The sequence below is a fragment of the Boleophthalmus pectinirostris genome, unplaced genomic scaffold (genome assembly GCF_026225935.1).
Source record: "Boleophthalmus pectinirostris isolate CB_2022bp ecotype Guang Dong unplaced genomic scaffold, ASM2622593v1 HiC_scaffold_2, whole genome shotgun sequence".
NCBI classification, from domain to species: Eukaryota; Metazoa; Chordata; class Actinopteri; order Gobiiformes; family Gobiidae; genus Boleophthalmus; species Boleophthalmus pectinirostris.
Window position 1 is genome coordinate 21266442 of NW_026571152.1, and position 26209 is coordinate 21292650.

Genomic DNA, 26209 nt, shown 5'->3' on the forward strand with positions numbered 1-26209 from the left:
ACTGCAAAGTGTGCATGATTAGAATTATTCCACATACATATTCCACATACACAGTGTAAATAAACACACAAGCACACGTTAATAATAGGCACATCTCTCATAGATACAATGAATGAAAACTGCACATAAATATATTCTAGAAGATTAAAAAGAACTCTGTCTTTTGGTTCTAAGTTAAGTTTACATCCAAAAAACGCTATGTCCAAACATTTTATAATCCTCTAAAATGTTTACTCATCATATCTTGTATCTTCTGCAGGGGAAGATCTAAATGGCTGTATGATTTTAAATAACTTTTGTCACATGCTCATGGGGCGGGCTGGTAGAAGTGTAGTAGCCTAACAGCTGCTTTGAATCTAAAACAATAAAAGCATGAGTAAGGATGACTATGGGAAATTTTACTTAGAGATTTTAGAGATTATGAGCCATGTGTTTGCAAGAATCAAATACAATTGTCTAATTTTACAATAAAGTTCAATCAAATGGTCAAGAAAAAAAAAAAATGCTAGGAATTGGATTTTTGATTGTACTTCCAAACAAAACCATACAGAATTTTTTGACATGACCCTAGGGTGTAAAGTAGTTTAGGACTCATGTATGTAGTGTATGACTATGATTTGCTACTTTGTTGTTTGTCTAATCTACAGATTTCCAAAACATGTCTGGAATCTTGACTTTATTTAGTCCTGTAGAGGCCTATCAAGGTGCCAAGATTTGGTATGTGTCTTCTTTGTCATTGACACGCTAACTGCAAACCTCTCAGATGTTATGTAAACACCCTATAATCAGCACAGGAGTGTTAAGTAGTAAGTTCACTGTTTACTTCCTCATCTGGCTTTTTATTGTCACATTAATTTTACTTTGTCTTTCAGAAAGTCTGATTTCATAAAACTGGCCACATAAATAGTGATCTATTAGATGGTGGGTATGAAAGTAGCCTACATAATGCACTGTCATGTTGTCAATAATCATGTTGTCAATAAGTGATGTTTCTTCTCAAAACTGAGACATCCATCCAAATAGTTAGATGATTAGCTCAATTGGTTAAGTTTTACCTATAGGTTCCTGTTAGGCCTTGGCTTGCCATAATGACTAAAAGGCTATTGTTTTGACCTCATAGCCTTTATTAAATTAGAATTTACTCATTCCACCTCAAAGCGAAAGCAGCACTATACCAGGCAGAGGGTAACCTACTGCATGCAAACAGATCACATATTAGGCCTATATAAGTGCTGGTAGGCCTACTCTGTTTGCATTGACTGTACTCTTTATTTGCATTGACTCTAACAGTACACTAGATGGCGACAGGTATTTATGTAATTATGTCCTCCCCAAATTCAGCAGAACCAGGAACACATTCTCTTTCAGGTACTGATAAAATCTTAAGTAGCGGACACTGAACCTCAAGCTCCAGCCATTCATTTTTTTATCTGTGGAAGAAACTGACCGAAGTGAAATAGCTTACTAAACTTTTTTCCCCCAACTGAAGTCGGAGTTTGAGCTTTGAACTCAGCTTAGGGTAAGACCTCATTGCACAAACATGTTCCTTCGTTGCAGCTCGTCTATTTTATTGAAAATACTTAAGAGATCAAAACTGTGACCAAATTACTGTATGTAGTCGTGTAAAAAAAATAGTAAACTGGGAAGAAATATAACTATATGGAGAAGGTTACAGCTGGAAGTGTTATTTAAGCAATATCTTAAAGGTGGGCTATGTAACTTTTTGGTTGGGGGTCTGTCACCTGCATGTTTCTGTGGATATATCACTGCTCTGCCTGCACTATTCCACACAATGACATTAAGCAGCTGTGCCTTACATTTATTGAATTACATGTTGTTTTACAGCTCAGAAATACCCCAAAAATAGGCATTCTGACTGTGCACAGGGATGCCTCTTCACAGATTTAACGTGAAACTTGGCCCGGTTTGGTCTCCATTATGAGGGAAAGGTTTACTATACTGTGAAACATTACAGACAAAGAAATGACCTAATCATGGATAAAAGCATTAGATGGGCCCTCCACCAGAAAAGCTACACAATACACCTTTAAATAAAACATATATTACTAATAGCTTCTTGTCATAGTCCTTGTTCTTACTTCTTTTCATGTCTTATAGATAATAAGTTACAGATTCACATGACGTCCTCAGTAACCTAATCCATTATATGAAAGTATGTGCAGGGGTCAGATAAAGCAGTTTGATTTGTGGCTGCTCAGTATCTCATATCTAGCGTAAATATAGTGTAGAAGCCTTTGCACACAGAAATACATTTTATACAAGCAATGTTTTTATCTTATTACTACAATATTACAGTTTGGTGGGTCACACATATTTTCCAACTTCCAACTAAAATTTACATTAAATTTGCAACAACCACAGACACTCCTACTTCCTATTTGACTAACTGTTACTTTTTAAATTTTTTTTATTTTCAAGGTCAAAAGGTCAAGGAGGCATTGTCAATATGAGGACTTTATTGGTCCCATTTTCTTTGCTGCTGCTGCACCTGTCCCATTCATGGGGAGGCAAGATCCTGGTGTTCCCAGTGGAAGGCAGTCATTGGATAAACATGTTGAAAATCATAGAAGTTCTTCACACCAGAGGTCATGAAATAGTCGTTCTGCGGATGTCACCGAGCTGGTACATCAAAGAGAACTCTCCTTTCTACACATGCATCGCTGTACCAGCCACCAGCTTTGAGGAGAGTTTTGAAATATTTGTTTCTCAGCAGTTGAAGATAAAGCTACAGACAGATCCTAAATCTTTCTGGTCTCGTATGTGGGCTGATATGGAGATCCGGTCTTTAATGGTGGAGCAGTTCACTATTTTCCATCACCAGGTTGGGGATCTCATTGTTAAGATGCTTGAAGACAAAGATATGATCCAGAAACTCAGAGACACTCGCTATGACTTGTTTTTAACTGACCCAGGTCATGGAGGAGGGACAATCTTGGCTAAATACCTCAAACTTCCTTTGGTTTATAATGTCAGATGGACTATTCAGGGTGAGGCTCACTTTGACATCGCACCTTCACCTCTGTCCTATGTGCCCTTCACTGCCACAGAGCTGACAGACAAAATGACCTTTCTTCAAAGAGTGAAAAACTGCCTTAGTTCTGTCCTAGGAAGATATACAATGTCAGTTATCTCTCAGCCGGTCTATAAACCAATACTGAAGAAGTACTTTGGTCCTGATGTAGATTACTCTGCATTCTTCACAGATGCTGATATTTGGCTGATGAGAAATGATTTTATTTTTGAATACCCTCGCCCCACGATGCCCAATGTGGTGTATATGAGTGGTTTTCAGTGCAAGCCTCCCAAAGCACTTCCTAATGACCTGGAGAAGTTTGTGCAGAGCTCAGGTGATCACGGCGTAATACTGATGAGTTTGGGGACATTAGTGTCTCAGCTCCCTCCACAGATCACTGAGGAGATCGCTGCAGCCTTCGCCCGGCTACCCCAGAAGGTCATATGGAGGTATTTGGGGCAGAAGCCAGCTAATCTGGGCAACAACACTCTACTGGTCAAGTGGTTTCCACAGAATGACCTACTAGGACATCCCAAAACCAGAGTGTTTGTGACCCATGGGGGCACCAATGGACTTCAGGAGGCCATTTACCATGGAGTCCCAATTGTAGGCGTCCCTATATTCTTTGATCAGCCTGAAAACCTGTCACGAATCCGAGCCAAGGGCGGGGCAGTGATAGTGGACATTGCAGAGATGGACAGACAGGTGCTGGGAGATGCTCTAAACACTGTCCTAAATGAAGAGTCCTACACAGAGAACATGAGGAGGCTGTCCCGGCTGCACAAAGACCAGCCCCTGAGCCCAATGGACCAGGCTGTGTTTTGGATCGAGTTTGTGATGAGACACAAAGGAGCGCCTCACCTCAAGTCACACTCAGGCACACTGTCCTGGATCGTCTACCACTCTCTGGATGTCCTCAGCGCTCTGCTCTGTGTCTGTTTGTTCTTCATATGCTCATGTGTCTATGTGGGGAAGGCTGCGTGGAGAAGGATTTTCAGGAGAAACAAAGTCAAACAGGGATGATGACACGAATGACTATATTTAATCAAATAGTATTTTTTTAAGCAATATACTGTTTAATTACCTCTGTGATATTTTTATGCCTTTCTGCACCATCCATTTTGTTCACAAATAAACCACTATATGGCAGCATTGCTCTCTTTTACTTCAGCATGGCACATCACCTTATAAAGCCTATTTGTTCTTTCTTATTATATTTGAATGTTTACATCAATTGTAAAAGTAGACATGTTAATAACTTTTCCCCTAAAATCCTGATAGACACGTATTCTCTGCTGATATTACCTATACATAAGAACTGATTTCTTAAAGCATGTTTACTGACAAATGTGGATGGTTACAAAATCTCTGGTGTTGCAAATGGTGCATGAATTAGCCTACTCCAATAAAGCTCTGAGTCGGTGATGGCATAAATAAAATATTTTGTTTTATCGTAGCACATTGTTATCAGAAAATGTGTATGATGATGTTTGCATTCAGAAATAAGACAGATGAAAGACCGACTATTAACCTACATAGCTTAGATTGTGAAAGAAATAGGATTAAAGCACGCCTTCTAAAGCGCTGTGTGTTGAGGTGTTAAGGTAAATAGGTCTTGACGCACAACCGAGATAATGTCTAACAGAACTGGATTAGTTAGTCGAGACTAAATTAGCCCTGTCCTTCATAAAATGCTTTTTGATGCTTTAAAAAAAAAATAAATAAATAAATAAAATAAAATAAAATAATAAATAAATAAATATATATATATATATATATATATATATATATATATATATATATATATATATATATATATATATATATATATATATATATATATTCACTTCAGATGTAAGATAGTCTGTAAATGTAAGTAGAAATAATGCTGGTCCATACATTGTAGACATAAAAAGACACTTTATTTTAGGATGATGAGATAACATGAACATAAACCTAAATGTAACTTCAAAGAATATCTGAGATCCTTTAAGATCTCGCGGGATTTAGAATTAGACGGACCGCTGAAAAAGGTGGTTCCCTCGCTGCACCGGGCGGACGGCACATAGCGGCAGGTACCGAGCAGCAGCGGCAGTACTGTCGGCTTCCGCTAGTCTACCCTACCAGCGACACTTCCCCCGTCCGTCCCTCCGTCCTGCGTCTCCGAGCTGGGAGCCTGTGTGCCTGCTCGACCCCCTCACATCCTCTCCACCATCTCTCTCTCTCTCTCTAGGTCACCTTAGCCCGGCATTTTACCATTAATCCTCCCGCTGCTCTGAAGATGGTACCTGGCAAGCGAAAAGCTGCAGTCATGTCCTTCTCGCTGGCGATACTTGGATCCCTTATGCTGCAGTATGTTTCTTCCCAGAACGGTAAGAAATACATTACAGATATCATAGCGTGAGACTGCTCCGTTGCTGCGTTAAACCCCTATCAATGCGTAATGCGGTGTTCTTTACCGGAATGTCGCCGGGTTTTCATACACAGGACAATTTTTCTGAATGATTATACGTGGAGGTATGTACTGCCAGTCTACCAAACGCAAATTTGTTCGTGTCTTTTTAGCTTATCCCTGCGTAAGAGGTGCTGAAACGTTGCAATGAGATGGTGTTTTGCTCTTTGCGCATATAAAAAGAAGATTCAATAAATGATTAATCAGCTACAATCTGTATTCGTTAGTGTGAAGTGGGCCACATAGAGGCCCGTGCAGTGTCCCTAAAATGTCCTTTGGATCTTTGAAGTGTGGCGCTGAATACTGAGTCGAGACCTGATGAGCGCAATCAGCAACTTCTCCTACTGGCTTGAGGTTAAATGATTGAAACTGAAGGATTTTGCTTAAAAATGGTCATCCTCTAAAATGGCACAGATGATTCACCAAAGGTGTTGACACGCTTGGTTTTGCTTTATGTGAGGATATGCCCCAGGAAGAAGTGAGCAACATTTGGTGTAGGCTATACCCACAGAGACTGGTCCACTGTTTAGAGATGGTAGTCCTATATTTCTCCACCTGCATTACAGTCAATTGTACAAAGCAGAGCATGCATGTAATTAGATGGAGGACCTAAGGAGAAGTAGATCTCTGTAAATAGCACCGGTCCATTTTGCGGCATGCTGCTATTTTTAGTGCTGAGATGAGAAGAGATGCTGCACTATGGGATCCCTGGCTTTTATAATGTCCTCTTGCTTGCTACAGTACATTGGTCAACTCTCATACACAGGCACTGCGGAGTGACATTGATTCCTCTTTGCAGTTCTACTTGTCCAATTGACCCCTCCACTCATAAATCTTACCCCCACCATCACGTCAGAGAGGCAGTAGCACCCCCCTGTCCCAGCTCAGTGCTTATCAGAGCATACATAACTAACTCTATCGCTTTCTTTTTCTCTGTCTTTTTCATGTGTTTGGTGTGAAAACTGGTGAGAATTTATGTAGCTTTAGCCTCTCCTGATGTTAACTATGTGTAGGAACGCATTACACATCCCGTCATATAATGTACACCCACTCGTTTCTAAAGCAGATAGGTCAAGAGCTTCAAAGCAAGACACACATCCAGAAATGTTACTACTGAACCACATAAAGCCCAGTATCATTATCAATACTTTTGGAGGCTTAAGCAATTTTAACCAAAAACATGTCAGATAAACTCATTGGCCTACTGGTTCTTTCAATTTGACTTTTCCATGGTCAAAATTACTTCAAATATGCATATTTGCTTGTATACTGGAAAGGTTAGCAGGTTATCCACTAAATTCCCTGTATAATAAGATGTGATTGCCTTGCTGAATGACACAATCCATGAAAATATGCCAGCAAACAATAACATTGACCTAGAATTTCCACACACAAAAAAACAGCAAATGTTGCAAGCGCATAAAGAGGTAGGCAATAAAAGCTACAGAAAGCTTAGAAATTTGTAATTAGCCTTGCCTACCCATGAATAGAAAAGCCAAAATGCAAAATTGGGCCATCTGGTATTTGATTTAGAAACAGGACGAGGTCGCTTACAATTTTACAATTCTTTCTTGGTAGAATTTGCTTTGGCCAGTGCCAATTCAAATGCTGCTCCAATGATAAAAAACAAACAAAAAAGCTCATAGATAAGTTTAGATCTGTCAGGAAGCTCTATTTTTATTTTGAGAGCACTGCTTTGGCGGTAGCTGTTTTTAACTGTTTGAGCATTCTTAATATTTCTAGTCTGAAAAAGAGACTAGTAACAGAGACTAGACCAATACCAAAACAGGGCAACCAAACAGAAAAAAAACTGGCCAAAAAAACTACCAAACAGGAAAACAACATAAACAACTAAACAAAACAGTACATTTGTGTTAGATGTAGACCTTTGTGTTATTGCAATATTTATTTTATTTAGCTAAACGTTTATTTAAAGTGAGTATTAAACAATTGCAGGATAGTTTTGTTTTTGTTTTGAGTTTGCTATTTAACCTGCCAACAAACTGGGCACCATTACAGACATTTGTCAAATAAATGTGCAAATTACAAGCTCAATGAGGAAAATCCAACATAGAATATAGCTTGCCTTAATGATTAAATTATCTCAAAATTTCCACCATCTGTTGTATTGTGCATTATAGTATTCAGTGAGCAGCGTAATCCTCCAAAATGCATGTTGTGTTGGTGAAGATTCATTTAGCATTTGTCAATAAGAGATATATCAGGCCGCAAACAGTTGGACTCTGCTGTTACAATCTTTACTGCAAATAATACCCGTATTGACCGCCTTCTCCACAGTTGTTTGTGCTTTGACTAATGAAGTCGCCCAAAACATTTGAAGTGAAGCCCTCCATTCGGCACTGTGCCGAACTGTCATTTACCCAATTGGACTGGGATAATTAGCTGAAAATGGAGTTTGCTATTTTTAGTGTAACAATTGTAATAAGCTCTGTATTGGACCCAATGACATGTGGCAGTGAAGTCAAGTTTTATACTTCTGTCTTTTAGTGACAAACTGTATTTTACATTTTAGATCCTATTTGTCATTATGTACTCTCGGGAAAGGGAATCTGGCATACAGTCTTTGCTAATGCATAAGATAAGATCTGATTCTGAAGTTCATGCATTTGTCAGGTAAGCTTGATACAGAAACTAAACACTGTACTTCTAATTACACCACCTTCTCGTGCAGTCAATAAACAGTTCTATTTACTGATCTTTATTTTTTTATATCTTTATTGTAGCTTGTACAATCTTTAGCCTTAATAGATGCCATTTTGGCCACTGATGTTGCCAACATCACTAACATCTGTCAAAATAAAACAATTAAAATAATTACAATTAGAAATGCATAATAATAAAAGACACAAAAATATAGAATATATATAAAATTACAAAAAAAAACAAAAAAAAAAAAAACTAGAAAAGCACTCAGAGAGCGCAGACCTCCGCCAAGGACTACCCCCATTTTTAATATAAATTGCGATAAAGTCTTCTGGATCAGATCCGGATCAGCCTTTGGAATATGAAAGAGGATCCCATTGTCCATCCCTGAGTCAAATTTCATGGGGTTTGGTCAATAATTAACCGAGATATTGAGAAATAAAATTTTTGGCCCCATTTACCACAATGTTAACTAAAATTTCAAAGTGATCCAGAATCCAGGATTTCTTCCGGATCACCCCCAAAATGAAATCAGTTCTTCCTTTTCACATTTGCAACAAATCCTGAAGATTTCATCAAAATCGGTCCATAACGTTTTGAGTTATGTTGCTAACAGACAAACAAACAAACAAACAAACAAACAGACAAACGCCGGCAAAAACATAACCTCCTTGGCGGAGGTAACAAACATAACTTTTGTTTGTCTCTAAAAGAAGGTGAGTGGCCCAGGGAGCGATCAGCAGCGATCAATGATAAAATAGCATTAATTGGTAATTTTGAAATAAACACAGGCATTTCTTTATTGATTTATAATGTAGCCAAAACAAATCTGAATGTGCTGCTTCAGAATCAGCTGTAATGTTGTGTGTAATGAGATATATGAGTTGATGTTTTAGTCCATTTGTTGGGAATGCAGTATTTTACCATTCAGCTTTCAAACAAGGTCAAACATTAGCCTGTGTTGTTTGGATAATGGGACTGCTAAACTGTTGGCTCCTGGGGGCTTTGAGTTCAGTGCTCCTGCCAACAAGACCCCTGCCTGCACCTGCCTGCACCTACCAAACATGAGCCGCATGTGTCAGGCCTCTGCAAATCTGACACATCCAGCCCATTTAAGCCATCACAAACAAACAAAAATTTGGGCTTTCAGCATTTAAGTAAAGTACATTTGTTCCTAATTTAGGTTATTACTTAATGCAATGTGAGGAAATCCTTCTCTGTGATTTTGAGATTGGTTTAGTTCTAACGTTGTACATGAACAGGAATAGCCACAATCTTTTTGGATTGTACAGGATTAGACCCAAATTCTATACAAATATTGGACTGATGCATCTCTATAGGTCTTAATTGGAATAACTGTAACTAGTTGCCTGAACTACTGTATACAGAGTCTAAAACACTTGCCAATAGACCTTTTATCACAAAGGCATTGGCATTATTAAATCAAATGAAGTCAATAATAATAATAATACACTTGTAAATATTCTTATTCACCATATTTCAAGCTTTAGTTACAATGTGCAATAGCACAAAAGTAATCGCCTGACAAAAAAAAGTGAAAAAATAAAAATAATGTGATATTTATTTCCGGAAGTAGTGGGCAGTCACTGCTGAGCTCCATAAGTATATAGTGAATCTATTGACAGAAGGATGATAAAGCTGCCAGAGGCCTAGAGGAGGACAGTTAATTCATGCGAGAGGAGGAGATGCAAAGGATATGGTCAGAAGGAAGTGGTTGATTCACAGTGGATATAAAGGATAGTGAAGAGCCTGAGGCTGAAGAAGAAATTATACTTTGATGTCACATAATGTGTTTTAAATGCAAAGTGATATTGCTTCTGAGTGAGGATTAGGTCTGTCACGATAATTACTACATCAATTTAACATTCAGTATATGAAAGTTGGAACAATATTTTTTGGGGCTCAGTATTTATCGTGTTTACAATTTCTTTGCAAAAGTGGTGAGTTTTTTTGTAAAACAGATTTGAGCTGTAGAGGGTTGAATAAATAACTTCTAGGGCTAATTTCATTCTGTTATTTATTTGCTGCTCCTTTTAATGAAGCAGTCTTTTTTTTTAAATGGTTTTATGGGATTATCCTGCTTTGTGTCAGGGGCATAAAGTAGTTTCAGTATGATCGTTTATTGCAATATTTCTCTGTAGTAATATATCATGCTTCAAAATGTGTTATTGTGACACGCCTAGTGATGATAGTTTAGTGTACATTTCTTAAGGCAATATGAAGTGTACAAGAATAACAACAAAATCAAGATTGTTTATAAGCTCTAAGCAAACATAGATGAGAAGGGAAGCCACATGCGACCATCTCCTAATGATCTAATTGTGATGTCACCCCTGCAGTAAATGCGGTCATCTGTCTTGAAATGGTCTTACAGTGGTCTGGTGATGGTGGGCTGGCTGTGTCCTCTCCACTTCCTGGTTTGTTGCCGTAGAGTGCTTCTATGGAAACGGTGGGGGTCTATCAACATGCGCCCACACGTTCCCCAGCGACCTGCTATAAATCTCCTCTCCATCTCATGCACACTAACTACACACTGCCTATAGACCAGAGAAACAAGTTATGACTATTGCCTTCTGTGTGCAGGTAGAATAGTCCATTGTTGCTGCGTGCAACTGTAAGACAAACCAAGCAGATTAGATATTTGTTGAGACCTTTATTTGACATATGATCAATTTTATAGTAAGTTTAAAAAAATCTTATCTAAGTGGGGCTAATGCTGTTGTATTATGTTTTATCACCCCTAAAATACTTACTCAAGACGGCAAGGTCATACTGAGGACTTTCAAACTGAACGCATGCAAAATGTCTAATGTCATTAATTGAACAAAACCAAGCGTCTGGCAGGGTGTCCCAGTTGATTTGAATTAAATCTTCCCAGGAATAGCAGTAATAATGAAGGTCCCCTCTCCTCTCAACATGGCCCCTGCTCCATCGTTTACGACAATTATCTCATGGCATTAGAATGCATTTTGTGCTAAAGGTGGACTATGTAACTTTGCTGATGGCAGTTCCACCACCTGCTTGTCTCCATGCAGATGTAATTTATTTGCTTTGAATGTTCCACAGTATGGTATTAACCTTGCCACAGGCATTATGTTAGAAGTATATACCTGTATATTAGTTAAGGCTGTTTAAATAATCTTTTTATTGAGCTCCAGTTGTTTCCAAAAAATCACTGATCATCTTGAGTCTCATTAAAAAAGGTCTACAGCCAATCCAGTCTGTAAAAGAATATGGGTTAGAGCAGATTGGCCGATTTTCTTTGTGTTTATGAAATTAATTAAAGCCTTATTGCCCTAGCTTTAATATTGTCACATGCTAAATAGTTGGAATCTGCTGGTTCTGTCCTTTGCAAAAACCTTTATGAAATTAAGAAGTAATTATGACATTCTCAGAAGCAGATGACGGACAAATATGTCATTCCAGACCGAAAAAATTTAAATAAATAATAATATGCTTGCTAACCATTCCAGTTTTTTTTATGCTTATTTTCACTGCCTTTCTTCTATTCTTTCTGATAATTTTTTCCTTCTTGCATGCTTTCATTTGTTTCTGTATCTCTTCTGTTTTGCATGCCGCCTCTTTTGCCCATCAGCTGGTTTTGTGAAGTCCCCTCTGTCCGAAACCAAGCTCACTGGTGATGCCTTTGAACTGTACTGCGAGGTTATCGGAAACCCCACTCCTGAAATCCAGTGGTGGTACTCTGAAACCAACCGCCTCGACTCCTTCAGACAGCTGTGGGACGGTGCACGTAAAAGGCGTGTCTCTATTGGGACAGCCTATGGGGTCAATGCAGTCAGTGCCCTGGGTGTGTCTCGCCTAACACTGGACGATGCTGGGATATATGAATGTAGAGCCAGCAATGATCCTCGGCGAAATAACCTGCACCAAAATCCAGCCAACACCTGGGTCCGAGCACAGGCCACTGTCACAGTGCTGCAGAGTGAGTGGGCGCTGTAGAGTTAGAACTACTCCCAATACACAAAAATTCCTCCAGTGTGATCCCAATGAAACCCTAAACCTCTTCATCTATGTACAGCAATAAAACTTAGAATAGTAAATAAAGTTGTTTCCTGTGGGTCTATATATTAATGGAAAGTATCTTATTATTATTATTACCAAATTCATATAAGTATTAAATATATTATAGTAAAAAATTATACAGAAGTTAGAACTGTTGCCATGGCAATTAATAATTCAAAACTAAATATTATATATTATTTTAAATGGTCAACCATCCTCAAAATGGAGCCATATAACAGAAAGCCTAAACCCAGACACTGGGGTTCTATACTGGCAAGAAACTAATTATATGTCAAATGTTGAATTACTGTAATGACATTTGATAGGACTGTAAAGACATTTATCTCACCTGTTACTTACTTACTACTATTTCTTTACACATTTTAATAATAAGATATGATTATTGCCACAGTAAGAAAATAAATATTTTCTGTTATTATTATTATTAATTTATTTTTTCTTATTATTGTACAGTCCCTCATTGTAAAATAAGATTACCTCGTGTCCCCTCTGTGTACCCTGTAGTTGTAATCTCTTTTTAAACATTTTTATCCTTATCCGTTTGTCTTGCAAATCCCCTGTCTTGCTCAGCATACCCTCTTCCCCTCTCCTTTGTGTTATGGCTTTACTTACTTTGTTAATCTGGTTTTAAATGTGAGTTGTTATTACAGACAAGAAACAGTCTGTGTTAAATGAAGTCTAAAGTTAAATATAGAGTTGTTATTAAAAGCCTACAAGGAGCCCACATGAAACGCATCAGAACTACACAGAGAAATCTGTTGGATGCTAAATTCTAAACAAATGTATTATAAGCTTAAAAAATTATAACAGCAAAACAGGCACAGATTTGTCTATGTTAGCATACTACCTAGTGTTTACTTTTGAATGCTTGTTATACAGTTTTCATACTTCATTTAACCGTTGCTCATAATAAGGCTTCAAAAAATGTTCCAACAGTTGCTGACCTGAGCATTAACCATTCAGTTCTGCATGGTACAGTGTCAGCAAGCAAGTTGTTTTTACTGTAGTGCAATTCACATAGCCTATATTCTAGATGAGAATAATTTATCTTAGTCTTTAACTTTCATTCCAAGCTACAAAACAGTACAAAAGTAATAATTAAAAAGCATGATTAAAATGATCACTAATTCCTCTTAAAAATGCTGTGCTACTACCAGTCAAGTTTTTTCTACTTTCTACATTTTAGATGCATATGAAAGACATCAAATATATGAAGGCAAGATGTATGGAATTATGTAGCAAAGAAGAAATGTTTTAATATATATACTTTATATTCAAATATTCAAAGTAGCCACCCTTTGCCACTCTTTACTACAAAAAAGAAAAGCCCATATATCTTACATCTTACTTCATATATTTGATGGTCTTTTGTATGTATATAAAATGTAGAACGTAGTAACCATATATTAAAAAAAAAATAGCATGGATTAAGAGAGACTTTTGACTGGTAGTGTATATCACATCATCGAATTAAAATCAGTCCTTATTTCAGTCTTCTCTCAAGTGTTTATCATCCTGGAGTTGTTCACAATGTGAGCTCTGAACAAAATCATACTTTTTAAACATACAACAGACAAACAGAAAAAATGCAATTATATAATCTTCCAAAAATCATGCAGTCTTAGCGCAGTATATAACATGGTGTTCTATCACTATCATGCTGAAATTGTCCTTGGTAGTGATATATATATATATATATATATATATATATATATATATATATATATATATATATATATATATATGGTATATAGGATGAGCCTGTGCCACACCTCTCCTCATCATTCTCTTTAAAATCTCTGCTGTCATGCTGATGCATTTTTTTCTCCTCACAGAGCCATCTATCGCCGCTTCTGAGCCCGTTATTCTTCCAATGGACAGTCACAGCCCACCGTTCTCACTGCAGTGTAACCTGACCAGCGCCCACAGTGCACACGTCGAGAGCTTCTGGATGAAAAATGGAGAGGAGATCCCCGAGACGCGCACCTCCAACAAAAACACAGAGTACAAGTAAGAGAAGTGGAGATGTACACAGGGATTAGCCATAACATTATGACCACTCACAGGTCAAGTGAATTAAACAGTTGATTATATGGTCATAATTGCTCCTGTATAAGGTACATTTATTTGTTTTATGTTGAAGAAGAATGTATTGTAATGAAAAAGAATGCCACAGTTCTAACTACACTGTGTAAAATTAAATAAAATGAATGATTACTTCACAGCCTTAATCGAACAAGAGAGTTTTCAAAGAATGATTCAGGCTTAGTAAATATTTAATTAAGGGTTAGCAGTTGGGTTTTAAATAGTTTTAGCCTTCTTAAAAACCTCCTAAAAAAACAAAAGCAAAACTGGAGGACATAAGAAATAGGAAGTTTTGCAAGTTTTGCACTTCTTGGGCTCTTTATAAAGACAATACAGCAGGACATTTGCCCCGTTTCACTGATATATGACATGTCACCACCAACAGCTGAAACAAAAAGGAGCCCAAGAAGTTAAAAGGTGCACTATGTAACTTTTTGGTTGGGGGTCCGTCAAATGCTTGTGTCTGAATATGTCATTGCTCTGCCTGGAATACTCCACATCAGGGCATTAAACAGCTCTACCTTACATTTATTCAATTACAGGTGGTAATAGAAAAACAGGATGTCTGACTGTGAGCGGGGTCACCTCTCCACAGATCAGACCTGCAACTTAGTCTGGTTAAGTCTCCATGAAGATAGAAAGGTTTATACCATACTGTGAAACATTCCAGACAAAGCAATAACATCTCCATGGAGAATAGCATTTGACGGACCCTCCATCAGAAAAGTGACAGAATGCACCTTTAGTGTACAAAAGAACATGAGCTACAAAGGGTGGTCTGTGTATTCTTACCAAACAGAGGAGCTACTGTGGCTCAAATTGCAAATCCATATTGATCCCATTAGAGAGATGTCACAACACATTTCAGTTTTCGTGCATGAAAAACTGAGTAGATTACAAAGCCCGTATAGTAGACAGATGGTCATAATGTTCTGCCTCATCACCCACATGGAAGCAAATAGATTTCTGATGAGATAACATTCCTTTCAGACTGGCCAAACCAAGATCGGACGATGCTGGGGTCTACATGTGCGTCTTCACTTTTGAGAGCGCCCCTCCCGCGAATGCCACCATTGAAATAAAATGTAGGTGTTGATTCATATGCTTTGAGCTTGTTGTCACTGTCAGTTCCAAAGGCTACATTAGAGGTGCCACCAATAAAAATGTCCCTCATGCCCTTGAGCAGTTGCACTCTGCCGTGTGAGGTCCTATGATTTTAGACGCCCTTGACACCTCAATCAAACCTCGGCCCAGCTCTGTGGCAGCAGATGGTGTCTTGTTTGTTTGATGGTCAGGGATTATGTCTCAACTGTAAAATCTGGTCACAGCCTTTTCTGCTCTAACACACATAGCTGTACAAGTAAATTAGGTGTGGTTAGTGTTTCAAATGTCAAACTGGTCCACATTGGCAAAAATAATAAAAAATAAAGTAAAAATTTTAATCTAAACTGAGTGTTGAAGAATTCGGTATAATTAATTATTAGTTTATTTTCTAGTTGTTTTGTCCTTTTTCTTTGCACATCATATTAAAATGAATGAATAACAACCTCTTTGCAAAATATTGATTGTTCTGCTCTAGATGTTTTAGTATTCTATGTGCATTCATTGTCTGTCAATATACAGCAAAATAAATGCTTAGATTGCATCCGAAGGTCAGTCTGATACAGGCTACTTAATTACTCTCTGGTAAGATGACAGCTGGCATGGTGGCTGAGTGGTTAACACAGCAAGAAGGTTCTGGGTTCAATCCCTGTGTCGCTGGGTCTTTTCTGTGTGGAATTTGCATGTTCTCCCTGTGTCCGGGTGGGTTTCCTCCAAACACTCTGGTTTCCCCCATCAACCCAAAACATGAACCATAGGTAAAATTCTCCAGCAAAGGTGGTACTGACCAAGCCTAGCAACAAGAGATGGAGAGGGGTCCCTGGGCACCCCCAGGTGCCCCCTGTGCTGCCCACTGCTCCTGAAAGTATAGATGACATGCAGAGGAGTACTACAAAAATAAAGTACTACAAAACAAAAAAATACAAAAGACCATATTGAAAATGTTGCAAATAGGCTGTTTAAAGAGGGGGCATTACACAAAGTTGACTTTTTGGAGCTTTCTACTATAATGTTATAACATTGTTCCCACATCAGAAACATGCCTGAAGAGGTTTTAGATGTCGTTCATGCATGTTATAATCTCTCTGGAAAATGTTGCAATTTCAAAACAATAAAAGGTAACATGGTGATCCAAATATGTTATGTGTTAGCAAATAATACCCTATAGAATTAAAATACGTCTCTGTATTTTTTTTAATTTTTTTTTTACCAAAACATAATCTTGAATCTTTCATGGTATTCTTGTAGCTGCTCCTGAGATCCATGGTCACAAACGCAGTGAGAATAGAAACGAGGGCCAGCGTGCTGTCCTCTACTGTAAATCTGTGGGATATCCTCATCCTGTCTGGACCTGGCGCAAATTTGACAATGGCTTTTTCAGGGTACGTCCACTCATTTAGTGTTGACAAATATGTGTTGAACTTATAGGTGAGTAGTAATTTGCTTTAATAAGTAAAAATGTATTGTGGAAAAAAAACAAAAACAAAGAGTACACTTAAATATTCATACATATAAATAATTTGCAAATAATAATAAAAAATACTATATTATTAAAATTTTTACATAAAAAAGAAGTCCAAGCATTAAAGGTACAGGGAGGGTCCGCCAAATGCTTTTCTCCAGATGTTATTCCTTTGTCTGGAATGTTTCACAGTATAGCATTAAGACTTTATCTTCATGGAAACCAAACCAGGTCAAATTATAGGTCTGATCTGTGGAGAGGTAATCCCACTCACATTCAGAATGCCTGTTTTGCTAGGCATTTTTGAGCTATAAAACCACCTGTAATTTAATAAATTTAAATTATGGGGCAGTTCAACTGCCTCATAAAGCTGCCTCATAACACAGGCGCTCGGGCGCTGCCTCTCCGTACCTGGATGTTACAAGTTGGCTTTTTTTTCATACACTGAGATACTGATTTGTTAGTTACATTGCTCTTACCATCTTACTACTTTTGGAAAAGATGCCACGTCCTGTCTGTCTGAAATCAAAACTCTAGCAAAACTTTCTCAAACTCAACTGTGACAGAACCGATATAATCATAACTGGCCCCAAAAACACTTCCAAATCCACCCAAAATTTCCAATTAAACTTTGACCACACCACACTTTCTCCATTCCCAGTCATCTGCAACCTTGGTTTTCTCTTTGACACCAATTTCACATTTGAACAACACTTCAGTCAAATTCACCCCTGAATGCTGCACCTCTGCTGCTGGTACCCTGATTCACTCCTTCATCACCCCAGATTAGATTACTCCAATTTGTAGTTTTCAGATTGTAGAAGGTGATAATATCCTACTCCCACATGAGTGGCAAGGGCCAGTTTTTCCTGTTAATTATATAGTACTTTGCCATGAAATATCCAAAACGTATGTCCAAAAAACACAACTGTGTTGAACCTGATATTTTCAATTAGTGACTAAACCCAGTAACTCACTGTATTACAACATAATTTAGCATTTAACAATATTTATTATAGCTATTAATTAATACTGACTGACCTATGGAATGTTGTGGTGTCATCCGAACCACCAGAGACAGAGCCTTCTTCAATACAGCCCCCACCCTCTGGAGCTCTCTATCTCTGCCAAACTCCGTGACTGCACTGACCTCACCACCTTCAAGAAAACTCTCAAGACTCATCTATTTAGAATAGCCTTTGAGGTTTAACTTTTATCAGTATGATTCACTTTTTTTTCATCTTTACTGTATTATTTGTGTATATGTGTCTTGAAAAGCACTATAAAAATAAAATGTATTATTGTTAAGTCGAAATGTTTAATGTCATACTGTGGAACATTCCAGGCAGAGCAGTGAAATATCAATAGAAACAAGCATGTAATGGACCCCTGACCTAAATAATTACACAGCGCACTTTTAAGTCAATTGCTACCTATTACATTTTGCAACTGTTAGTTTTTGTTGAAATTGTGTATATCTTACTCCACAACAGGAGCTTGACAACTCGAGCGGACGTTTCTTCATTAACAGCCGGGACAACTACACAGAGCTGCTCATTGAAAATTTGGACATTAATGCAGACCCTGGTGAATACCAGTGCAATGCCACCAACATCATTGGCACCCATGAAGAGAAGTCCATCCTGAGGGTCCGCAGTCATCTTGCCCCCTTGTGGCCATTACTGGGAGTGCTCATCGAGATCATCATTCTGGTCATCATCATTGTGGTATATGAGAAGCGCAAGAAGCCTGAGGATTTACAAGACGGTAAGACCACATTATATATAAGAATTTATGCTAATATGGTTCAATGAGTGCTCAAAGTACTATCCTCGAATAGACAATCGACAAGAGAATCTATTATTCTAGACACATACACGTCATTTAAAATCAAAAAGAGGCAACTTAAGATGATGAATGCCAATGGTTCAAAATGTTTCCAGTTCAGAATATGCCCAAGAGAATGATCATATTTTCTTTGGCAACTCCTAATATAAATGGGAACTAATGACTAATGGCCAGTTCAAAGCTAGGACATTGTAAGACAGTTTTTATTTCTGGTGATCCCAAACTCAGAGAGAACAATTTTGAACTAACAATGTTTCATCAGATATGGCTAAATTAAGTTCACTGTAGTGTATCCTGGTAACACAAATGGCCCCAGGAAAAAAGTTCACTTATTACAGTATAACATTGTCTGACTATCAGACATGGGGTTTAGAGGAAGATAATACGTTGTATTTTTAATTCTTATAACATTTATGATTGTGTCTTTCATAGAAGTCAGAGTATGCTTATTTATTATTTAGTTAATTCATACAATGTATAGCAACATACGTCTGACCTGAGACCTTTAATCCAAAGGCGTGTAATGTTGTATTGTTACGTAGGGCATTTACGGGGGCACTTTTCCTTGTCCCTGTCTGATGCTGTTCAAAATGTCACCTGACACTGCACCGTTCCTCCATTCAATAATTCAGTCCAGAGGGATCGACCAGTCGCACACACAGCCGGTCACACCTTGTCAGGACGGTTTCTCCCCTTTAAAATTCATGAGGAATATGATACTGCGGTGTTGTGGAAGAAGACAACCCTCCATTATTTATGCCTTTATTGGGATTTAGAACTGTCCCTGAGCACCCATAAGCTTAACTACTTGTCATTAGTTACCGTTATATTCTGTATACTGAGGATGCTTCCTTGAAATCATGTGTTCATTTTCAAAACAAAGCTGACACCTCAAGTGCATACATCACGGTAGGGGATTGTTAAAAATGTGAATAATCATAAAATATGCATTCATGGTCTTTTGGTTGACATTCTAGCCTCAAACAGAATTGCAATGTTGGCACATGCTAATTAGACCACCCAACTGAACCTTTCTGTCTCTTAACATCTGTGCTTCTATATAAAATTACATATTTGCATTATGGTTGATTACATGTTCATAATGATTACAATATGGTGGAATAAACAGCAAAGTGACTGCAAAAAAATCTTCCACACATGACCGCTATGCTTTCAAATACTTGCACAAAATGTTAATAATTTAGCTTTGTTGCCATTATCGCAGCTTTGGATGATGAATATTTCAAAATTGTTGTAATGTTTTTCAATGTCCCCCTTTTCCCAAATTGCATAACCCAAACTGTGTTTCCGGTAAGTGTGAGACTGTGCATGTCTTATGAATTTCAATAGGAGTTCATTTGCCTCCAGTTCACTGCACAACGACTACACGCCTCTGTACTTAAAACAGCGGTGCTCATTTCAAATCCTTTTTTTGCTTTGAGGTTTCATTTCAACGTGCATATTTTTGCATTAAAATGAAGTATGAGTGATGCAGCATGCAAATGATTGTAAGGACTTAATAGTATTGTGTGTATTGATCTCCATCTTTCTCTGCGCTGGAGAGGTATTGACAAAGCTGGTTCTGATAATGCCTTAACTGTTTGTTGGTGCATGAGAGAAATTTTTAATATTTTTATATTTTTTGATGTGGTGATCATATGAATGCATTTGTTTGACCATTTGTCATAAGATTACATGACAATAATTTGGGCCGTGGGAAAAGTATTTAAGTCAGTCCTTGGTTAATCGGCTACATAATACGGTAAAAAAAAGGTGCACTGTATAACATTTCTAGTGGAGGGTTTCCCACCTGCTGTCTCCATGGAAATGTTATTGCTTTGTCTAGAATGTCCCACAGTATAGATTAAACCTAACTATACCTAACAAGGGAGACTAGCAGGTTACAGCACTACGCTACAATTCAGATCTGTGGAGCGGCGCCCCTGTTCACAGAAAGAATTATTGTATTTTTGAGTAATAGAAACACCTGTAATGAACAAATGCTAGCTGGATGTGTTTAATGTCACGCCGTGGAACATTCTAAGGAAATTAATAAAATCTCCATGGAGACAAGCAAATGGCGAACCCTCCGCCAGAAAATTAGCGCAGTGTACCTTTAAGCATTTTAATACATTTCCTCATATTTTGAACAAGTAATGAAAATGTGTCCAGGAAGTCCATTAATATTCAACAAAATTTTAGTAAGTTCCATTTTGATATTTTGCTTATGATGACCCAGTCCCTTAACAAAGCAAATAAGGTCACATCTACAATGCTTTTCACATCTATTTGTTCCTCACGTGTCATTTTCCCCTTTAATGCTTCAGATGACGACATAGCTGGACCAATGTAAGTACAAAGCTCATCTTCCTCTTATGTTTGAATGTTAGTTTACCATACTACATGATATTTTGTAGACTCACCTTGTCTTCCCTCCCATGTCTATTGAACTCAAAATTGTGGGTCAAATTTAGATTACATTTTCCCTTTAAATTTACATTACACTACAAGAACCTTACCCCACAATGAAATCTTAGGCTGCTGCAAACTCGTAACTGGGTTCTGCATTGGATCAATTATGTTATACTATACCTGCGAGTTGGATATGTAGAGCATTTACCTATAAACTAATATTCCCATTGGCACTATTGGAATAGACACTTTATGAAGCGCCACTGTTTAGAGGGCACTGTTCTCTGAGTCCTATGACTTTTCAACAGCCCTTTTAGCAGCAAGAAGATAACTGCAGTGATTTATCATATTCAAACTTGTATTTGAGTCTGATTCATGTTTTTTGCTTCTTGTTAAAAGGAAAACCAACTCTACCAACAACCACAAAGACAAGAATCTGCGTCAGAGGAATACAAACTAGGCAGCCTCTCTGCTGAGTAAGTATTCAATTATTCAGAGCTGAAGAACTGCCAACCTAATGATAAATACTGAATGGATTACAAGCACTTGGCCATATATTACTTTGAGATCAGCCATGCAAAAATAAGGACAAGAACTCACTAAAATTAACTCACAGATCACTCCAACTCACTCCTTCTCATAAGGGAACACTTCTCAGAAGGAGAGGCTCTTAGAGGTGGTACTAAAAGAATCTTTATCAACCACAGGCAAGTTCATCCTAGTTTAATTAATGTTTGGAACCTAGTTTACAGGGACTGTACCTGAATTTCTATTGTTCTGCGTGACAATAGCTCAATCAGTGTTTGTGGTTGTCCACTGATCCTAAGGTTGGTGGTTCAAATCCCACTCTCGATATGAACATTATTTGTTGAATGGTCAGAGAAAGAGATCAATAAACTGTCTGTGACGGAGCCAGTCCGTCTATGATTTTCGGTGGTGTTTTCCCCCTACAAGTAACCGCGGCCTGCAGTGACGTGCCCGTGCACACACACGCTGATTCATCCCGCACACACGAGTTCACTCCCCGTTTCCTCGCTGTTTCATGCATCCGCGCCGTATTCGCTCTTAACGCCCTCTTTCCTCCACTACTAATTCGCCAAGGGTGCACTCTTGAGCGTGTTAGAATACTTTTTCATACATGCAGCTTCTACCTGTCCGATGACACCGTCTCCCTCTCCTCCGACGCGGCGCACCTCTGCCAACCCGAGCCACTATTTCCTGTTGAATTAGGCGCTGTTCGCGCCGTGGTGCTGACCATGTGACACGCGTTATGTAATATGATTTTCTACACGTTATTAAGCTATTATTTTTGACATTTAATGAAGATTATTACTGTGTGCTTAATGTAAAATAGACAAGGTAGGTTTATTGTGAAATTGTTTAATTGTACAGTGATTTTCATATGTTGATCAGTGGGAGGAGTCGGGGTTATAAAGGGGAGCCGTTTCTGGCTGTCAATGAGGTTGCCACCGGTTACAGAGCAGGTAACATCGTTGTGCTGTACAAGGAGGGGACAGTTAACGTTGAACTCGACCCAGTTTCTTTGTTGTAAATACTTTTGGACATTTTTGCTCACTGTAAATATTTTTGCACTGTTTTTGGGATCTTTTTGCACTTTGCACACTGGCACAAAAAAACACCTGCACTTGGAACTTCGATCTTGCCTGAGTTTTTAATAGAGCCCCGCCACACTGACCCACTGGTTGGCGGTGTGATACCAGCTCCCATAGATAAATGCTTTCGTTGTGTACTTGGCAAGATGCTTTTCTATGTACACTGGTGTATGAATGTGTGTGTGTGAATGGGTGATTAATTCCTTGATATAAGTTGCTTCAAGTGCCTTGAAAGTGAAAAAGCGCTGTATAAAAATGTGACAGTTTCTGCTCTGAGAAAGTTGCTCCACACAATGCACTGTGTTGTTCAGAATAAATGCCTATACATTTTTACAGGCCCATCTTAGACATTTGCTTCTTTGGTTCATCATCAGAGTGAGTGAGGGTCAAACAGTTCATTCTAAAGCATGTTTTTCACTCATACAGGCCCTTTTAACATGTCATATTTCAGCCTTTTCTTAAATGTTAATAATCCTGGAATGCACGCATAAAATAACATAAAATCCTACAGATGTAATTGCAAATTGTCAGAAAATTGACAAAATTTTTTTCTCCAAAATTGTGCAGCACTAAAAACAATAAGAATATAATTTTATAATAACATACAGCAAAAATATAAATGGTAATAATAAATTCAGAGACTAGTGTCAGGTACAAATATATCATTCAGCTACACACAAGAGATCGTAAGGAGAAAAACAATGCAAAGATGAAATAGTGATTAACAACTAATGCCTTCCTTCCCTTCCCTCTGTTTTGCAGGTTTCATACTGTATGTATTGACCACATGAAGGTAAACCAGAGGCAAGACCATATCAGATGTGAATAGGATTTTTCTGCCATTACACTTTAAAGTTGTGGAGGAGTTTCAATGAGGCATGCCTTATGAGTTTATCGTGTGATGGGTATGAGGTCAAAGCGTTATGAAAGTGTTGATCATTATAACCATTGTTGCTGCATGCAGTTGTTGACATTTCTACATATATTTATTTATCCACTTAATTTACATTTTTACTAAAATAATGCATGCAAGGTGTTGAGCTTCTGTTTGATACAGAAATGGCTATTTTTTAATTTTCTTTTTTGAGAGTGGCTTCATGTAGATAATATGTAGTGCGTGTTTAGAGGAAATATGAAAACAATGTAAAAGATATGCCGCCATAATTTGGTATGACAGCTATGTACAGTTTTATCATTACTGCATACCATTTTATTACATTTTAAGGGCTTTGCAATGTCCCTCTAACTTCAGTTAAGGTTTACTCCACTCTATGTATGTACTGTATATGTATCAAAATCACTATAACTATGTATGATTAATATTAATATAAAGAGATTATAAGATGCACTTAAATGTCGAGAATTGAAACACTGTATAAATAACTATAGAAATATGTACTAATCATTCACATTCTTTTATAAGTATGTGTGTTGTACAGCATGGCTATATCCTATGCAATTATTATTCATATCAATATATTTAAATTCAAATCATTACAGCTTTTAATTTTTGTGTGACAAAGCTTTAAAATTATTCGATCACCATAGATGGCATATTACACTGGCTGCATGAGTTGTCCATAGCTGATGTGGGACAGTTGTGAGATGGAAAGAGATGGTCCCTTGTTTAGAATGACACATGTAAAAGCAATTTTAAGATCCTGCATCATTTTTAAGAATAAACATCTCAAAAATAAACTGTGTGTGTGGTGACTGGTTTATTTGCAAACAAGACACGTTTCACTCCAGTAAAGGCCTACATGCAAAGCAACAGCGCCATCTAGTGGTAACTTTGAAGAGCTACACACTATATGATGATGGGTACTCGAACCAGCTAACTTGTTGTCTTATTTATTATAATGCTTATAGCTACTGTATAGATTTAACTTCAGGTGAAAGAAGTTCTATTAAGTTGTCATTTTACATTTTACTGCTATTTTATTGATTATGCCACTATCCATTATGGCTACTATACTGTTTGTGTGGAGACATGTACGTATGCTGTCTGTTGACATGATACAGGATCAGGCTATTTGAAATCAGTCATTCAAAATCACACATGAAGGCAGATTAATTTGTTACTGCGCTTCAGGATGCATTAAATATCTAGCATACAGGTCTCATTATTTGCTTATTGCTCTTTTGACTGTTATAATATTTAATAAAGTGTCTTTGAGTGTCCTGAAAAACATATAAGTAAAATGTATTATGCTTTCATTTCTAAACAAATACCTTTAAAAACATTTATATTGTGTGCACAAAGTCACCTCTCCACAAATCTGACATGTAACTTGGTCTGGTGGTGCCACTTGTTTGTCTCCATGGTGATAGATATAATAGGTATAATTGATGATGTCATAATTTCACATGGATAGCAGAAGCCTTTATATATAATGGTACCACTTTCTGAAGCTATTGTGAAGACAAAATATTACTTTTGGATATTTTGGTGTTGGATAGAGAAGACATTACACTTTGGCCCAGTAGTTATAGAGATATTTACCATAAACCAGGTCAACAAATCTGCAGTCTGACAGTTAAACAGAAAATTCTCTCACAGAATTCTCCAGCTCACTTTTAGATGAAGGGAATTATAGCATGTGATGTCCCGTGAACCTAAAGGTGTGGAATTATTCTTGGCAAAGCAATAACATCTACAGGACGGGGCATGTAGGCCTATGTATGCGTTCATGTATGGCCAGGGAGGATAATCCCAGTCAATATGGCTTTCAAATTATTTGCCTGGACCAGGGCCACTTCATTCACTATAGTGATGTTGTAAAATTGTAGGTCAGAGATGACATTGTACAAGGCTAGTCCAACCGACATCTGCGGCTTTGAGCACTGAAAAATCAAACCTGAAAAGAGACATTTACAAATGTAATATGCTGGATTATTCTGTGTCACATTCTGTGCCTGGGATCAGACAAACAACAAACAACTGTTTTACAATAAAAAGGATGAAGGTGGCCTTCCTACATTTTCTATATTAGCAGAAAAAAAAATGTGGCCTACTAAAAATGTCAATATGGTTGAATGGTAACTTAATGCCGGCACCAATAAAATCTACAAAGTCAAATGAACATGTGGGCTATTTTATAGCTGACACGCCCAATACATATTTTTTCCCATCAGTGCAGTCACATTTCTGCTCATTGTGGGCTGTTGCCAACTGTCTGAACAGAATATGTCAAAATTAGAAATAATCAATTACCCTCAGTGAGAAATTTCTTCTCTCCAGTCAACAACACATGCTTTGCATACATTATGTGCGGGGTTGAGCCAGTCACCAGAATTTTTAAGGACTTCAGAGAAGTAGAGCCTACATTGAGTCCATACATGCAACACATAGACACATGATGCGATAAAAGGCCATGTTGTGTTGCCATGCGTCCAGTGAAAGCTCTGTGTTCGCGCCAACATGCGTATGCACATGTCAGGTGTCAGGACCTGTCCTGTTTTCTGACAGGGCT

General features: G+C 37.8%; 2 protein-coding genes across 3 annotated transcripts; both read left to right on the plus strand.

The window, feature by feature from the left end:
* The first annotated feature begins 1341 nt into the window (after positions 1–1341).
* On the plus strand, positions 1342–4315 carry LOC110169313 (UDP-glucuronosyltransferase 2B4-like). The gene is made up of 2 exons (XM_055155426.1): positions 1342–1519; positions 2440–4315. Exon 2 carries the CDS (start codon positions 2468–2470, stop codon positions 4055–4057), a length of 1590 nt encoding a protein of 529 aa, XP_055011401.1. The 5' UTR covers positions 1342–1519; positions 2440–2467; the 3' UTR covers positions 4058–4315.
* An 806-nt stretch (positions 4316–5121) lies between these two features.
* LOC110169637 (neuroplastin-like) lies at positions 5122–24394 on the plus strand. 2 transcript variants are annotated; one of them, XM_020935199.2, is made up of 9 exons: positions 5122–5406; positions 11767–12114; positions 14051–14225; positions 15291–15385; positions 16650–16783; positions 18357–18630; positions 21039–21060; positions 21523–21599; positions 23499–24394. In XM_020935199.2, the coding sequence occupies exons 1-8, from the start codon at positions 5316–5318 to the stop codon at positions 21581–21583; spliced, it is 1200 nt and encodes a 399-aa protein (XP_020790858.1). In that variant the 5' UTR covers positions 5122–5315; the 3' UTR covers positions 21584–21599; positions 23499–24394. The 2 variants fall into 2 exon arrangements, with proteins under 2 accessions (XP_020790858.1, XP_055011402.1); XM_055155427.1 differs by lacking the exon at positions 11767–12114.
* The last annotated feature ends 1815 nt before the right edge of the window (positions 24395–26209 follow it).

Coding starts and splice junctions, on each gene's coding strand:
- LOC110169313 (XM_055155426.1), top strand. CDS start 2,468: ATGAGGACTTTATTGGTCCCATTTTCTTTGCTGCTGCTGCACCTGTCC.
- LOC110169637 (XM_020935199.2), top strand. CDS start 5,316: ATGGTACCTGGCAAGCGAAAAGCTGCAGTCATGTCCTTCTCGCTGGCG. Junction 15,386..16,649: donor TGCCACCATTGAAATAAAAT/GTAGGTGTTGAT, acceptor GTATTCTTGTAG/CTGCTCCTGAGATCCATGGT. Junction 18,631..21,038: donor GCCTGAGGATTTACAAGACG/GTAAGACCACAT, acceptor TTAATGCTTCAG/ATGACGACATAGCTGGACCA.